The sequence below is a fragment of the Numida meleagris genome, chromosome 7 (assembly GCF_002078875.1).
Source record: "Numida meleagris isolate 19003 breed g44 Domestic line chromosome 7, NumMel1.0, whole genome shotgun sequence".
Taxonomy (NCBI): Eukaryota; Metazoa; Chordata; class Aves; order Galliformes; family Numididae; genus Numida; species Numida meleagris.
In genome coordinates this window covers 13,327,863-13,346,168 of record NC_034415.1, presented here as the reverse complement: position 1 = coordinate 13,346,168, position 18,306 = coordinate 13,327,863, and the positions used below count along the sequence as shown (strand labels likewise).

At 39.5% G+C, this 18,306-nt stretch overlaps 1 protein-coding gene across 3 annotated transcripts in view; it reads left to right on the top strand.

The window, feature by feature from the left end:
- The window catches only part of RWDD3 (RWD domain containing 3), a 40,393-nt gene that overhangs the window by 4,956 nt on the left and 17,131 nt on the right, over window positions 1-18,306 (top strand). Inside the window, exons 3-4 of one of the 3 annotated variants that reach the window (XR_002441111.1) lie at window positions 256-371; window positions 2,127-2,301. Coding sequence is in view for 2 of the 3 variants with exons in the window: in XM_021404588.1 (XP_021260263.1) it covers window positions 256-371; window positions 470-584 (231 nt within the window). In the remaining variant the exon portion in view is untranslated. Of the gene's footprint in view, window positions 1-255; window positions 372-469; window positions 1,231-2,126; window positions 3,766-18,306 lie in introns of those variants that run through there. The other 2 variants (XM_021404589.1, XM_021404588.1) reach the window with 2 other exon arrangements.

Genomic DNA, 18,306 nt, shown 5'->3' with positions numbered 1-18,306 from the left:
TGCATTAGCCAGGCCTTTATGATGATACTGGAGGAGAATGTTTTGATTTTTCAAACTCAGTGTTTTCTAGGTTACTTAAGAATGCGCTCAGCTTCAAGGTGATGCATAGAAACAGGCATGCACTTTTTGGGATGAACTTTAAAAATTTGATTACTGTGTTCTGAAAAAGATCTTTGTTTCATATAGATTTCTGAATATCGCTAAACTTCAAAGATGCTGGCTGACATTTAATATTTTGTTCTTTTTGTCACTTAGGAGTACTTGATTCTTCAGAAAACTTGTAAGGTCGATGTGGACTCAAGCGGAAAGAAATGCAAAGAGAAAATGATTAGTGTACTGTGTGAGACAAAAGTACAGTCACAGCATAAAAGGTATAATTTAATACTGTTGTGGATAGAAAAGTAACTGAATCGGTAATTACATTCTGACAAATCGAGGCATATTCATGAGTTTCTCTTGTACAATGTAGGTTTCAGATGTTTGAAGTCAAAGAATATTCAACGCTGGATGAGCTACAAAAGGAATTTGAAACTGCAGGACTTGCAAATCTCTTCTCTGAGTTTGTGCCTCCTCTCTTAAAATAAAAACAAAACACTGGACTCTCTGACCAAAGTAGTATTTGACTGCAGATGCTTCTGGGAGATAAAGACTAATTTGACAAACAAGATTTTCTGGGGAAAAAAAAAAAAAAAAAAAAAGCCAGGAGTTGCAATAAGGAGAAAACAACATCTATGTTAAGAACTGATTTTTTGACTTCCATGCATGATGTAACTGAGTTAATGATGATATTTGCATGGTAAATATGAAAGATTGGTAGAAAATCATGTTAAAATAATAATCTTTCAATTAAACTGTTTTACAGTCCCTGTTTTCCATGTTTAGTCTTTTATCTCTTGTGATAGTGGTCTTCCATAATGGCCTGCTAGAAATTGGGACTAATGTCTCTTTGAAAGCTTATGGGAAGGTATTTTTCTAAAAAACATAGCAAACAGATCTTAGTATGAGAGGGCAGCATATACTTAATAATCCTTAAATATTAGCAGACAAACACCTCTTTCTCTGTTTACTTGAATCTATAAACACTTGTATGTTGATTTAAAGGAAGAGCTCACGTGACTTCGGATATAAAAATCGTAGAAATGTCTTTCTGAATGTTACTTTTTATTCTAAAATGTATAAAACCACTGAAGTAAAGAATTTAAATTGATTAAAATGATATGTATCAGCTGATGTAAAGCCAATTGTAGTGTTTTCTTTGATGGATTTATGTCCTTACCCAGATCTTTAAAATCCTTCAGTGTTCTGGCAGTAGAACAGTAAGGTACTTTGGCCCAGCCCATATCAACACCTTGGCCATTTAAGTCTAACTAGGGCCTTATCCATCTGGCATATAAATCAGCTGAATATTCTTTCTGTTAATTTTGGGAATTGGATGGAATATTTCACCTAGTCATGTGATTTCAAGTTGTGTATGACTGCAGAAGTAGTTGAAGCATACAGATGTGGCCATCTTTCTTGCAAGTGTAGGTGCAGATTCTCCAGCTTCTTCCTCACTACTGTAAAAGCTGTGATATTTAGCTATTTAGCTATAGATATTTAGAAAAGCCATCTGTGGGGTAAGTGGCTGCTTGTAGCACTTGGTTATAAGCTTGTGTATTTTCTGAAATGTTACTGTTACCCGATGCCTTCTTGGTTAACTGTTTGGTCAGAACTTTTCAAAGAAGCTAGATGACTTTTGTATTCCAGGAGCCATAAAAAGGAATGTATAGAACAGAATCACAGTGCCATTATCAAAGTTGACTTTGTTACTCACTAGCTTACATTGGACAAATCAACAAGTCCAGTGCAGAAAGGGCTGTGGTATTTATGCGTGGTTTGTTGTGCTAGAGAAGAATTACCGATCTGATCAGCTTGATACTGTTCAGACAGCAAAGAAGAACATGAAAACTGATGTCAGTCTGATTCTGTCAAAGCAAACGTTTTTGCCTACCCGTCAATCAATCACTTGTTTTGAAGGATAGGAGAGATATCTTGTGTTCAGGAAAGAAAACAATATTTTTAAAGGTTGTTCTTTTGGAAGAATGTTGCAGCTGTCTGTTAACAGATGGTGTGTTTGCATTTACTAGTAAAAGAGATGGGTAAGCCTGTGAGCCCCTGGGGCACAGAAGTCATCGAAATGCGTACTGTGGTGCATGTTCCTCCCTCCAGAGGAAGTGAAGCAGACACAGAAGTACAAAACACAAGGAAACGAAGCCGAAGCTCCCGAGAATTGTTAAGAGTGCATGTCTCAGTGTCTAAAAAGTAAGTGAAATATATATAGCTATTGGAGTAAGACATTTTACTTGCAAAAAAAAAAAAAAAAAAACAACCAAAAAACTGCAAAGAAAAATGTTTTAACAAATAAGAAGCTAACTTTCTTTTGGATATTGCATTATAAACAATTATTTGAAGCTTGTTTAGTAAAGTCTTGTTTCCTATGAACTTGCTTGTGTCTAAATTGTATGCATGAAAACTTTCCTGTAGGCAAGACACAACTGCTTTCCCAGGTGGATTTCCCAGTGTCTGATACTGGTTGTGATCTGCATAAATCGTTAAAGTATCAGTATTATTTTTCTTCTCAGTCTGCTACCTGTTTTCATCAAACCTGTTAGAACTTCCTTCAGGTTGTTAACCTCATTTTACCTGGAATAAGTTGAATTTAAAACTTAAAGAAAAAATGCTTCCTTATGGGCAGCACAGCCATGTAACCATACCTTACTGTGGAAGTCAGGCTGCAATGAAAGCTGTAGCAGTAGGACTGATGACTTGAATAATCAAGTTTTTTGGGATGAAACTGTGGTTTAATTGGCCTTTATGAATCCCTTGTTTTATTAAGTGTGAGGAAAACAAAAGATGAATTAAGAAAGAGAAAGATACATTGACATTGAAGTAAAAACTCAAACCCCACATCAGCCCTACTTGCACGGCTGTTCTTATATGAATACATCACATCCAGAGCATCTGTTCTTATCTTGGTGAGATGTGCTCTGCTCCACAGAAGGATGTGCTACCCCCAGCCATGGGTGGGCACCTGCTATCTCCAGAGGAGATGTAGCTAGCTATCTCAGGCAGGTTTGTTAGTAGAAGGCGTGTTTAGAGGGAGGAGCCTGAACAAAACTCCCTTCTTACTGTATCATCTTTGAAAACATTATTTGTAATGTATACAGACTGCAGTTAAGGGTTGTGATCGATAGATCTTGAAAAGAAATCTGTATGAGCAGCTAATCATTTGGGAGAGTTTCATGGCTTCAGTGGAAGTAATGCAGAGTTCCAGATGAGGGAAGTACCTTTCCTGAGGGGCATCATCAATATTGGGAATTTGTCAGCCTTTTCCCCGCCTCCACCAGTTCCGTCTCATTTAAGATTATAGTTCCCTCCCTCCCTGCTCCCCATTTGTTGTTGTTATTCCAGGGGAGACGAGACACTGTTAGAACTCCAAGATGAAAATCCTTTATTAAAAAACTAATTGAAAGTAGATTTGGTTGTTTTGTGAATAAAACTAATTTTTGTATTTCTATAGTTTTATCTCATTTTCTCATAACAAGTCTGTCTCTTATTTCTGTGGGAATGACCCACAAAAACACCAGTATTAGAATAAATTATGCACAGAGGAGCTGTAATGAGCACAAATTAAACAAACAAACAAAAACATAGTGGAAAGATGTTTTGTTTACATGATTTTCTTTAGAAACAGTTTAATAAAACACATATATGGATGATTTAAAACCCAGTGTCCCTTGATTTGTTCAACTTATCTGTGAAAATAGAAACATTGAAATGTTGCACATAGTGTATTTCTGTCAGAGTTTAAAACTGAAATGTCTTTTATTATGAAATGGTGCAGTTGTAGGAATCAGCTTTCATGTATCTTACGGTATTATTAACCATTATTATCCTAGCTTCTTGTCCATAATACATGCAGGGCTGGCTGTACTTGGTTTTGGTTTTTGTATTTTGTAGGTGTACTTAGTTTTGTGTTATATAAGAACAATGATTGTTTGTATGCTTAATTATCAGCATAAATGGAGCTTGAAATGTAAATACACCAATAGCATTTTGCAGTTATTGTTCTGAGCTATTTTCACATATAGGCTTTTACATCAGTATTAGTTCATGTTTTCTAACCCTGCAGTATGAACCTGCAGCAAAGAAAACGCTTCAGTGTCACAGAAGAAATTGCCTAAAAGCAAAATTTTCACATTAATTTAAGGAATTCTTTGGACTCTAACAAGGAATACCTCATATTTTCAGTCAATTAGGTATTCACATGCTTTAATTTTATGCTAATAAAGTAACGGTCATTACATTTTTCATTTTCGTTTTCTTTGCATTCCTGAAGCAACATAATGCGAGTGATCGGTGTGTATCCTCCATCAGAAAATGGCTGATTGTGGAATTGTGATAAGTGTTTTATCAGTATTTCCCATTATAAATATATATCTGTTACTCATTATATGTACACATTATCGATTATAGCTTGGATGCAAGGAGCCATTTTAGGATGAAACTTGATAGAAAAGATCTCTGCATAGGAGCAAAGGCTTCTTACTGTCGACTCTTACTTTTCTGAGGATAAGAAGCGACCAGTTTTTATGGGAAATAGTGAAATGATCACTGTTTTCTTGAGCAGACCTTAGCAGGTGACTCGCTGTACCGTTGTAGGTCTGTGTACCTGCTGGCTGGAGGCGGGATGCTCTCCAGGCCCGGGTGGGGCCACTCCTGGTGCAGGTGGCACTCCTGCTGCTCACAAGGAGCATTGCAGTGCTGAATCAAGGCCGTGATTTTAAGACTGAAGGTGCTAAAATCAGTGTACACTTGATGTTCTTGGGATGCACTTAGGAAAAAAAAATGTGAAATATTTTTATTGGTTTCTGCTCAAGCACTAAGTTTGGAGTATTTTACGTAAGCATGGAATATTTTCATGGAAGTGTATGCTATGAATACCTTTCAGCAGAGATAATATGGAAAGCAGTTCTTTTTAAAAGCAAATGGAGTTAACTGTGCAAGTGCTTTCCTTGTGAGAAGCTGAAGAGAAGTGGAGCTATACAGATAGAGCTTCGCCAGAGGGTGATTTTTATTTGGTAGAAGTGGAGATGTTAGAAAGGAGCAGACAGCAACAAAAACTCTTGTGATGTGGCTCTCAGAGAAGCCAAAAGAAAGTTTTTGTTTTGATGGATTACTCCCTGGAAAGAGTTTTGGGGATATAAGCAAAGATGTTGTTACTGTATCCAAGCCAAAAATGGGAGTGCTTGAAATAAATGTGTAGCTTCATTGTCATTTTCTTTTTTAGTAGATACAGCCTGCACAGCTGAGAACAAATAATGGAAGTTTTTGTGGGTATAGAGATGACTAACCTAGCTCAAGAGCTGTAGGCTGTGCAAAGGAATTGGTGCAATTCTTAGACATTTTCCACAGTGACCAAGGGATGACAGAGGCTTTGTTGAGGGAATAACCTGCAAAAAGTCTTACAAGATAGGGAAAGCAGGCGTTCCAGGTGGCTGGAAAGACTGGGGAGGTGAGCGGCAGCTCTCAGGAGCTGGTTGCCTGCAGAGCATGGGCGTTCTGCAAAGCAAGGACCAGGAGGATTGTCAAAAGAAATGTCTACTTGTGTGTGGGATCAGAACTTCGGTAAGTGTTTAATTTTTGTGAGACTTTTTCTGCATAGATATTATAGAAACCTGGAGCGGAGATGTTGCGTTGTCCTTCCTCAAATGCTCAATGTTTTGGGAAGCTTTTGTGCTTCAGTTCCACATAGATTACAGGATTTAACTGCTGCAAACCTGTTATGGGTCAATAATTTCATATGCGTAAGGGGTAAGAGCCACCCTCTCAGTATGAGTTAGGCATGGCATATCTAAGAGGAGCAAGGTGATGGGGGAAGTAATAGCTTTGTAAAAAGGGGAAATTAATTTCTTACTTATGTAGTTTGTATATTTTTCCTGTGAATTCTTTGCTGAGTTGAAACAAATGGGTTGTGGATAATTGTTTAGTGGCAAAAAAGTTTTCCTGCCTCTAGGCAGAAAGTGAGATTGAAAGTCCTAAGAGGAAACGAACTGTTACGTTTCTTCTGAATCTGAAGTAGGAAGGTGCTACAGCTCTCAGAATATTTCTTGCTAACAGCACATCATTATAATGCTGAAGCGCATGTTACAAAATTTTAGGGCCTTTTTAGAAATTGTAACAAGGAGGTCTAAGTTTTTTCTAGATAGAAATGAGGATTTTTATTCCTGAGCCAGCAGCAAGAGATTATATTTATGCCATTTAGTTGCCACCTCATCATTTTCCAATAGTGCAAAGCAAAAGAAAAGTTTGGGATGTACTTTTGGAAGCACATCTTGAAGGCGTAACAGAATTTTAACAGATTTGTAGATCTCACTTGGAAATCTAAAAAAAAAAAAAGGATAAAAAAAAAAATCTTTCTAAAGGGTTCTGATTCTTTATCCTGAATGGGAGATTTTGTTGTTGTGAAACAGACTTAGCTTTATGCTGGCTGGTGGCAAGCAGAAGAGGAACCAAAGGCCTGGGAAAAGATCACTTTCGTGGCAAAACATAGCTTGTGGCAATCAAAGTGACAGCTCTTAGGTCGTGCAAGGCTGTATTTGAAAGGCTACTGTAAGGGCAAGGGTTTTTTTATTATTATTTTTTGCCTACTAAGGCTGGAGGGGATGCTGGAATGTGCTAAACCTTTGAACAATAACTACTACGTGAACAAATAATCTGCAGTAAAGCTCAGGTTTTTGCTCCAGGTCAAACATGATGTGAGTTGTTCCAAAATGTGGAAATTTACTTTTGGATACAAAGTGAAAATGATGGAGTTTTCACTGCCAAACAGAAACCCATGGCTTCTCAGAAACAGGAGAAGGAGAATTGTTGCCCAGCCTGGTAAATCCCAGAAATGTTACATATGCTACATGGACGTTATCCCATTAAATGTCCCGGTTGTTACTGGGGTTATTTCCATATGAGAGCAGTTCCAGCACTGACACTGAGGGCCGTCTCTGGGCAGGAAGACCTTACTCCAAAGGTCCGTGCTATGCAGCACAATCCTGCATTCTTACTGTGAAATAACTTTCCTTTTCCCAAGTGTAGGAAAATGACCAGACACTGAGAGAGAACCGCACAGCTAAACACAAACATTATGGGATACAGGCTGCCAATCTGAGAAGCCATACACTGTCACTTATATAAATGGAACAGTAATTGTTTGCTCCTCTTCAGAAATGCAGTTTATGCAGTCTGTATAAAGGCAAATTATTTAGTGTGGTGCAAGGAAAATTCTTCTATTCCTATCTGAAAGCAATTTAATGTTAACTGATGAAACCATTAGAAGATACCGAGCCCAGTATGAATCCCTTTGGTGGAATATGCGACATGGAGGAGTGGCTTATCTCACCAAAGCCTGCCTCCATTTCCGAGGTAATGTTTTTTAACATTTTTTCATTTTCTTAATAATACAGGAAGAGAGAAGGACAGATCTGCTGGAATACTGCCCTTATCGTCTTTCCAGCCTATGCTTTTGTGAAGAGGAGTAGCTGGGAGTTGAAAGGGGAAAAATTCTGACTATTGTGCTTTCCGTGAGATAAGGGATATTTTAGAGTCCCTTGTCTCATGCATGAAACCCAGTAAAAGGGAGTTGTATTAACATACGGAAGAGTTTTGGGGAAAAACAGATCTTAGCCTCAGGAGTCTGCTTTTGACTCTTGGATTGTCTGTGCTTTGTGTGTCTTTGAAAATGAGTGCTGAAAGGGGACTATGAGCCATGGGGGCTCACATTCCTGCAGTGACCCAGAGAGGTGAAAGCACCAGTGGAAAGATCTATTTTAAATGTTTAAGGAACTAATAATTACTCAAAAGTGCAAGTTACGAGAAGAACAAGCATCTTATATGCTGTGTTACCGACAGATCCTGCACTCACGGGAGACATTTGTGACAACAGTCTTTCAGAGGGTGACATTTATGTAATGATAAAGAGACAAGACCTCTTTATGTAAAATTTACAATGAGCTTTCTAATGTCATCAGTTTTTTTAGGCTTAAAAAATCCTTTGTCTAATAAAATTAACTCCTTGCATGCAGCAATCGGCTGCCCAGGGTCAAGGAGGATAGGCCCATAGGTGTATGTGGGATGGGATATCGCTGCTGGCTGTGGCTGCTGCTTTTGGACTGAGAGTGGCAAAAGAAATCGAGGGAAATGTGTGCATTACCTGTTTTTCTGCAAATATGTCTGGGAGCTGGGAAGAGGGGGGGTACCTGTCAGTGATATAGGACCCAGCCACAACTCTTTTGGGTTCACAGTGTAGGATTTGATAATAACTTTTAGTGGAAGGCCATAAACATTGTGTCTCTTGAAAGCAGCAAGATTTTCTGTCTCTTGAAACCTTATAATAAATGAAATCCAGTAATAACTGGAGGTGGCCAGTCTGAATTCAATCTAATAAGAGAAACTCTTTGCACTTGTGTTTTTGCTGGGTAATGAATGGGCAAGTCTTCTCATTCAGCCATCACCTCATGTTAGCTTAAAAAGTGAATACTGTGTTTTAGGATATTGAAGTGTGGGAGTTTGAAGAACAAATCCTGACACAGTGTCTCTATAGGATGCACATTTCTCCCCCACATTTTGCATGGAGTAGAGGATAGTTAGAGGCAGGCTGCACTTCACTTTTTTTACCCCCTGCAATCCTGCAGCAGGAGAAGCTTTGTGGTGGGAGGTATGCTCCCACTGCTCGCTTCAAACATTACCTTCTCACTGAATTTACAGTGACCTTGATTTAATCCAGAATAAGCTGCATTTTGGTAAGAAGCGACTATCCCATTCAGATACTGTCTTAGATCTGGCAGGCTGCAGTGCATCAGAGTATTTTGATAAGCATCATGTCTCCTTGGAAACTACTACTTAGCAGAAACTTGACGCTCCGTTTGGAGTGTTATGATTAATTTAAGCCTTGCTTCTGCCAAGACACATGGTATGGGCCGCCTCCTTCAGAAGTGAGTAGTCTTGTTGAGTTTATCAGGACAGCTCTCTTTGTTCGAAAGTGTCCCTGTGGGGTTTAGGAGTTCTTTGCCAGCACTCTTCAGGCTGTGTTTTAAGCTCATTGCTTATAAATCTCAGTTGTTTTCTTTAGGTATACTTTTAGGCGTCTGATGTCTGATTCAATATCTTAAAAACATTTCTAAAAATTCTACCTCTACAGTTATGAATAAATGCAAAGCTCCTTCTGAGGCCATTAAATAGTATTTTAATTAGGCTGGCAAAATTGCTTTCGGCTTGTCTTTAAAGTCTTTAGAATCTTATTTCTATTAACAAAATGGTAATCAACGTTAAATTCTAAAATGTAACCAAAGTAGGTCATTTTTTTATTAACTGAAGATAGATAATGAATGTGCCCTATATAAAGATTTGGATTAAATCTTCTGAGATGCTGAGGATAGTATTTTAATTAAAGTAATCCTTATTTGCATCTAACAAACACTACTGCTACTTAGGAATTTAAGACCTTAGTGATGCATATTAGTGCATTACCTCAACGAATCTGATAGAGATTTAATATTTGTATTTGAAGTAGCAATCTGTCATAAATTAAAAGCATTTGCATAATGCATTTAAATAATGTTATTCTTTGCAGAGTTTATATAATTAAGGAACAGATTAAACTGTACTTTAAAGAAATTTTGTAGCGCTAGGAAGGTGTAATTTGTTGTTCAGTTAGTCCTTGTAATATCCTATGATATGCATGTCTGTATCATATGTATGATAAATATCTTACAATACAGAAAAGCTCAGCTATTACAATAGTGTTACATCTGTGTATTAAATTTCTCCCCTAGCCCCCCAGGTGGTTCAGAACATTTTAGCAGCAGACCAGCAGGGTGAGTAACTGTGCTAGTTCCTCAGGTCTGCAGAGAAAAGGGACTGATCAGTCTGTCCCACTGAGTTCTAGAGTGAGGCCATAATGTCCTAAAATCTTGAAGGAAAAGTTGATAAATTGCATCACTGGCTATTACAAGTCCTGTGTTTGAAGAAGAGATTGAGAGTGGGATACTGGCAAAAGGACAGTGCAAAAATATGTTATAGCCTGGTGATACATGTGTGTGCACAAGAGTGGTACCCACATGATTTTAGTGAGAATTAACTTAGAAGTATGTCATTTTCATGTGTTAAATAACATAACCAGAGGCGTTTAAATTAAATAAATTCCAAGCATGCTTTGTCCTTAAAGACCTTATCTTTCCTTCGGTTTCTAGGTTGCATTACCTAATTTTTGAGCCCCCAGGAGTGACAATTGTGAAGTGAAGATGACAGACACTTTGCTTGTTGCTGTGCTCTCACTGTGTGCTGTGGCTCTGTTGCACTGTGACACTGGGGCTAGCTGGAGTTTAGTAGGAGTTCTTGTAATATCCTTCAATGAGTTAAGAGAAATTCTCATTTCTGAACCTGGCAAAAGCTTAGCCTGACAAATGCCATCTGAGACCACTGGGATCCTGCCCACCTTAGCTCTTGGCCCCTGAGATCAGCCAACAAGATGGTTCTGGGCTGAATATAAGGAATGGGCATCATCTGCAGAGAGGCTTTTCTCTGGTTCACCTCCTTGTGCTGTTTGCTTTCACTGGTTTTTCCTGAGGATGCCATTTGACACTTGGGTGACGTATGGGGACTCTCTAGTCAGGCTTGCTGGATGCCATCAGCAGTACCCTGCTGGGAGGGAAGGGTGCTACAGCAAATCTGCTGTCTTCCTCCATTAAAAGTGCTTGCTGTTCTGGTGTTGCTCTTGCTATGTTAGATCTTCTTTCCATTTCATGTTTAGGGATGCACAGAAGAGACTCAAGGCAGCTGTGGGTGTGCTTTGCTGAGCTCCTGTATGGGCAGGGATTTCCCTACTTCTTTTAATTCTGCTCTTCTCCTTGGGATAATCTGGACTGATATTTAAAATCTCATTTTTGTTTGTGTAATTTAACGCTGCTGCTGTACTGGGAGCCATGCTGTGCAACTCCTTTCTCTTGGGTTTTTATGACCATCACAAACAGTAGCTTTCTTGCTCACAAACAAAAAGTGAATCAATGGGAAGATCATAAACATTATCTTTATTAGCTTCCTCCCAGAATAACCCCACAACCATAAAACAAGTGTCCTATAAATTAACATAAAAGAATGCTTCTATTAGGAGTTTCGTGCTATATGTAGCGAAGTAATATTTAATATTTTGTTTATGTCAAAGTGATTGAATATAACATCCTTGTTGTATGAAGGTGATGATTACAGTAGTCACAGATAAGTCTCTTTTCAGGAATGAATGACTTTGCTAAACTATCTTTGTTTGATTTTCTAGATGTACTTGAGGGAAATCAGGGAGAAGAAGACTAGGTAGCACAATGGGCAATTTACCGCCTCAGTACTTTATAAATGTCCTTTAAAATGGTAATTGAGTTATGAAATTTATATTCATTTATACTGTTTGCATTTGGCATCATTAGTTATCAAATTACAATCTTTCCTATGTTTGCTATACTGTGGTTGCTGGTTGCAGTGATTTTGCCTCTAAGAACTGTTTATTTTAACATTCCTTAGATTGATGCTGAAAATTACATGTTATTTTTTCTTTGTTCGTAAACCTGTGTCACAGGCATAGAAAGACCTCAGATATTGAGATCAAAGGTTGCTAAACTTTGCTAGATAGCATGGCATAGAGTTCGGCTGATGAATGGTGCTGGGACTTGAAATAAGAGTAGCAAGTCTAAGAGCATGAGTCACTGTACTAGGTCTTCATGTCTGCAGAAAATTTGTGTGAACTGCTGGCTGAAAGCATTGACAGTTTTCCATTAGTAATGAATTACAGTAGTAATTTCATTAATTTCTTCACCTCAGTCAGGATATGTTAGTGTAAGTTGCTTAACCAAGCATCAGAGGAGCCGTTGCAGTTAACCTTTAGTCCTTTGCTGTGTAACCAGGACCAGTTAAGAAGTAAATTAGCATAACATCCCTTTAAAAAAAATTACTTTAGATAAGCAGTGGACATAATTTTTGCCTGTTTTTAATTTAATAGCAGGTTTATGGTTTTATGCAAAACCATTCACATTACATCTGACCCTCTGGGAGCTGGGTTTTTTCGTCTGTGTAATTTGGTGTCTTTAATAATCTGCTGTCTGTTAAATCCAACACAGGCTTGATTAATGAATTGTGATGAACCAATGCATTAATTTACAGGTTCGGTCTAATACCCTAAAAGGCTACATCAGTGCTTCTAGTTATTAACGCTAATAAACTTGAGAGAAAAAGCAATGTGAGGCGGAGTAAGGCAAGGCAATATGCGACAAGTCTTGTCTTTATTCAAGCATTTGTCTGCAGCTACTTTTCTTACAAGTGGACAGCACAAGCCCTTTACAGCACACACAATCAAATCAAGAACTGCTTAGTACTGTTTAAAAATATTACAGAATTCCTGAAGCTGTTTGTGCTCCACAGTCAAATCTTTATTGACTACTTAAAGTAGTTCAATAGGTTTTCATGCTGTATTTTTAAGTACTGTGTAACAGTTTTGAAGCCATTTGTTGTTAAATCTATGGCTGAAACGCTACCGTGAATATAAATTTTGCTGAAAAGTCGCAGCAGAAGCCTGGTAGATGCTAGGAAATTATGCACGGAGGTATGTATATACATGAGAATGGTGGGTATTTGACACTAGCAAGCAACTCATTGCTAAGACAATGCTGAGGCTTTTAAAACCTTCATGTGTCTATTGCATGTAAGGTTTCAAAAAAGCAGAATGTGTTTTGCTAAGTGAGTCTCAAAATGGGAAAGGAAACTGTAATTGATTTATTTATTTTTTATTGAGACAGTAGAGTTTGGGAATGGGATAGCAATATGGTATGAAGGTTTTAGGCTGGTGTAAAATGTATGAAATTTTGTCTTTGATGCTGAGCCTTTAGATCTTGAAAGCATCTTAAAACAGCATAGAAGTTCAGAGAAGGGTTTTTTTGTCCTCTCTCTGTGGGTTTTAGCTCACAATACTGGAGCTTAGGCAACTTCAAATTATAATTCCAGCCTTGCCTTGTTCTGATAAATATAATCTAACAATTATTATTTTAGACATTGATGTATCCATCTTTCTGTCTATTAAAATATAGCATGACGTTTAAAGCCCATTTTAGCAATCATGCTTCAGGCATTTTCTTTTCTAGTGGGGCGCAGGAATTTTCACTTGTCCTTGAGATAAATGACACTGGTATGGATTTGGCATCTCTAAGTCTTGCTTCAGCATCTATGGCACCAAAGCATTGCTGGAAATCTTGGGATGATACAGAGAAACTGACACTGTGTAGACTAAGCCAAATAATTTATCCCTGTTTCTCTTGCTTCTTACACTTCCCTACTGATAGGGAGAGAATAATCTCTGCTTCATCTCAGCTATTTTAATAGGATTCAGAACACACGATCACATTAGATACTGTACCTGAGGCAATCTGTGTTTAGACTGGTGATAATTACATGCAAAAGTCATTCAACAATGAGGCAATTAATGCTGATGAACTTTATTAAAGTCAGCTGTCAGCAATAGATATTGCTGGCAAGTTTCCTAATCCTATATTTATAATGCTTTGAAATTCCCTTATGTTCTGTTCTATAATACGTTTCTGTTTAACAGGATAAAAAACCAAGTAGTTTGCCACCAGAAAATATTGCCAGCAACATATTTATATATGACACAAATATGAATGAAGAGGTCAGAAGTCAGCCTAGTTATCAGATTTACTTCAGTGATTGGTGTTTATCAAAGAAGATGATAGACAGAACCAGACAAATTCTCTAACTGTCCCAGCAGAGGAGAAAAAAAGCATTAGATAAAGAAAGCGGGGCTTACTCTTTGTCTCACTGTTGATTAACAAGCATTAAATTATGCTTAATGTCAGATGTAGACAGGTCATTGTTATGTGATGTCAGTGTAAATTAGAGGATCAAGACTGTCTGGGATTTGCAAAATTCTGGAATCTCTACACTTTGCTACAGATACATACTTTTGTGAATTTTTTAAATTATCCTGATTGGTTATATGACCAGATATACCTACTGGAAAATTCCATTATGAAACCATTATTCTTTAGAATAGAAAAGGGACAGTGACTCCTCAGCTTCTTTGCCTTTCTTTAGGCAACTGTGGAGTCCCAGTATTTGGCAAGGTGTAGTTTGAACAGGAGGAATAGTGTCCTCCTTTTTGAAACTTGAATATTGTGAAGGCAATGAAGAGCTGTGGACCCTTCCTGTAGATCAGTTGCTTTAATTCTGTGCCCTACAGCTTAGGAACCACTGGTGTAACACAAGAGAGGTGAAAAATGCAAAAGAAATTAATACAGGAAGGACGCAGAAGTGATAGCTCATGAAAGAATACGTATAATTCTGTGAAATGATATATAAGCACTCTGAAATGTGGAAATAGATTTTAAACGGTGGAAATAACATTTGCCTCATTGCTAATCCAGTATAATACATATACACCATGTATTGTAATAGAGATGTTACTTGTTAGGCTTATGGCAGAAGTTTGCCCTGGATCCTGTGGAAGAGCTGTGACACTAGGAGTACCAAACACTGTTGGTTTGGAGAAAGACATCTTGTCAGATGCTTTTCCCTTTCTTTTAAGAATACATTGGGAAGCTTCAGTGTTATTTTTCTATTGTGTGTATTTTCTTATTATGTACAAAAGTGTTAAGGTCAGAGATGGACAGAGAGAATATCCTGTGAATTTATATTTTTTTTCCTTCTTTTCCCTTTTGTCCATGGTTAGAGTCCTTGTCTGGCAGTAATGGTGGCCTAAGACTGTGTGACCCTTCTGCCACTCTTCTTTTACCTCCCTGTGGCAAAAGCAGTGCTGGTGGTCCTGCAGGATGGTGAGCAGCCACTAAAGGCACGTTCAGTAGCTGAAACTACATGATATTTTCTATTTAAGCTGTTGGACTATGTTAATCGTGAAAAAACATGCACGGCCGAGGAAATCTGGTTACATTCATTGCAAGTGTGTTGTGGTAACTGTTAAGGTTACAAGTGATGGTTCATGGGTACAAACCCTTGGTTTCAGATAGAAAAACTCAGGTATTTTGAATGAGGTTAAGTTTCCAGGGTGAAGCTGGAGATGAATCACAGCTGGATTTTGGCTTTTGGCTTTAATGTCTACTAATCTTTTTCTAGCAGCTGACAGAAAGATCATATTGAAGTAGATAAGCTGTACAAAATTCCTGCTGTTTTAACCTGAAATCATATGATAGAAAGGTTGAGAGTTGGAAATGAAAAATGTAATGGAAAATGTTCCTCATGAAGTGCTGGAGGCAACCTGCAGCAGAGCCCCAGCAGGAAACAGACGAGAGTCAGGCCTGACTCACCTGGATCTGTCTGACCATGGAAAAAAACCTGTTCTGGTTTGGGTTTGGCTGCTGCTGTCTATTACAACTGGAAAGGAGAGGAGAGGGGGAATGGAAGTGTGGGGGAGATGGGGTAGAAATGCTGGAGAAGTAAAAGGGCAATGTGGGGGAGGGCTGCTCCTGTGCTGGGGAGAGCAGATACAGCCCACAGTCCAGCAGCACTCTCAACTCTGTGCTGTGGTTTCAAGTGGCAGTTCTGCACCAAAGGGCTGTCAGGGAATTTACATGGGGCTGCTCTGACCAGACAGAGCCATGCTGCTCCCCAAGAAAGGAAGAAATTAATGCTGTGAGAGAAAAATTCACGTGTGTGTGTGGGGGGTCATCTATCCCTGTCTGTGCTAAAGCAGGTGGTAGTAACCTGGTATGGCTTTCACTTGCTGCTGAGATCTGTAATATATTTAAACATTGATTAGATTGTGTAATAATGCCTTAAATTGTTGAGACATTTATGGTATGATGCAGTGCTGCAAACTGCATAAACAGGCTAGTCTCCACTATCAAACGCAGGATATTTGTGTGGTTTTTTTCCTTCTTTTTCCTGGGATGACAGTGTGTCCCCTAGGATCAGTGACTTGGCTGCTTATTCCGTGTACTGAGCCAGTTCTTATGCTGACATTCCTTTCTGTGTTACACCAGTGCAGGAGAAAAGGCTTTGAAAAAGAATCATAGAATGACTTGGGTTGGAAGGGATCTTAAAGGTTATTTAGTTCCACCCTCTCACCATGTGTTTTTTTTTTTTTTTTTTTTTTTTTGGAAAAATTGTTTGTCTAAGGTGGACTGCATCTTAAATGTAATGCAGCTGTAATGAAATGTTGGATTTACAGCAATACTCTGCAAAATGCCAGGCTACATTTTTTTTGTGTGGAAAGAAACAATGACGATTAGGAAAACAGCTGTAGAATTGAGCCACAGATGCCCTCTGAGCCCCTGGAATGACCAAAAGCAAGTCTTTTCCAAGATGTGGGCGTGAGTTGTGCATTGTGCTGGAGCTGGTGTGCTTTGCCTCACATTTCCAGCTGGTAAAGCAGCTTGCAGCTGGTTACAGTGGCCTGGCAGCAGAGGCATGCTACTTGAGCTGTCCTGGCCCAGGGAGGTGCCTTATTAGCAGCTGTGTCTGGCCCTGTCTGTAAAGAGGAGGTAGCTCAATGGAGCAGATAACAAGTGGTGTGTTGGTTCCCCGCACCAGGAGGCTGCTGCAAGCCAGCAAGCCCACTCTGTGGTGGCCCCAGTTTCGGAGCAAGACAGGGCCCAGTTCACTGTGTTTTTGGGATTATGTGGATGTAGTAGAGGGCATGTGGAGACTCTGGGTTCAGGGTCATAGCAGCAGCCCTCATGTCTGTGAGAGCTCTGTCCCTGTGCCTTGTGGGGCCCTTGATGTGAGCTGAGCAGCAATTATTAGTCATGAGTTAGAGCTGACTTTGCTGGCACTGTTTGCTTTCCGTATGTTCATTCCTCCCTTTCTTGTTCAAATAAAGTGACATTTAGGAGAAACATCCTGAGGAGCTTTTCATCCTTCTTCTATTTCATTCTCTCTCATATCATGTCAAACACATCCCTCATTCCTGTGCAGCCAGGCTCTGGCCAGGGCCTAGGCTGTAGGCAATTTGACATTTTTGAACGTGACCGGTTTGTTATTTCTTCTGCGAATGCCCCAAGTGTAAAAAATGGGTAGGGGTGCAAGGGGAAGCCTGTCCCCGCCGGGCTTCCAGGACGCCTCTCCGCCCAGTCCGGCCAGTACGAGGAGCCCGCCGAGCAGCCGGGCTCGGGCAAAACCTTCCCGGGCTCCGCTAGGGGATGCTCGAGGACCGTGCCGGGCCCCGGCCGCCGCTCCCCGCCGCGCAGCCCCGAGCCCCGGGCCGGGCCGTCTCCGCGCGCCCCGATCCCCGCCATCACGCGCCGTGCGGGTTTTAATCGGCCCCCTGCCCCAGCGTAGTATTTTTCTTAAACACGTTAATGCGATGGTTTAAACGGTCAGTTCAAACCCGACTGCCATTTGGAAAGGCTCGAGTGTCACTCAGCCGCAGCGATAATCTACTGTTAGCGCGTTTACAAGGGATAAGTACGGTGTCTCCCTTTCTTAAGGCAGCATCGGGGAGGTTCTTATCTGGAGTGTACACCAAGGAAAGTGGTGTGATGCCTGATTATTTCCCATCTCGTGTTCTAAGACCCCTGGCTTTTTTCTGCTTATTTCCTGTGAAACATCGACTTGAAAAGTTATTGCTTTAACAATGAAATTCTTGTAAAATGCCCTAAAAATACCTCTAGTTATGTGACTGTTCAAAATGTTGATGTATGACAGAGACGGCAGGCTTTGATTCGCTGCCGACGTTTGTGAGATAACATGGCACTGAGTGATGCCATTTCTGTCTACACTGTGCCAATATCCCACTGCTGTTGGTTAATGAGTTAACATCGGAAAGACAGAGATACGCAAAAGGCAAGGCTATGCAGAGTTCAGTGGAATTTTATAAAGGAAATCTGGTGTCAAGCCAAAATGCCATTTCGTATTTCACCAAGGAGCAGTCCTGGTAGTTACAATGTTTTAATAAAATGTTTCACCTAAGTGTTCCGTGTCATGGTAGGTGTCTTCTGTTCCTGTTGCTCCTGAGGTCTTTTTTCCACAGACTGTTACGAACATTGCAGTGGGAAGAGCGTGTTTCAAGGTTTTTTGAGGCTAAGCAGTAAGTTTATTTGCTCGGGTTTTGTTTCAGTTCTGAGTAGGCTTAAAGAGCTGGGTTAGGAACAGAGCTGGAAACATATTGGTAACTGTGTAATAATTGTGCACTCTGTTGTCAAAAAGCCTCAGCAAACCCTTAAGTGAGTCTAATTAAAGCAGCCTTTGACAAAAGCAATAATAAAGGAT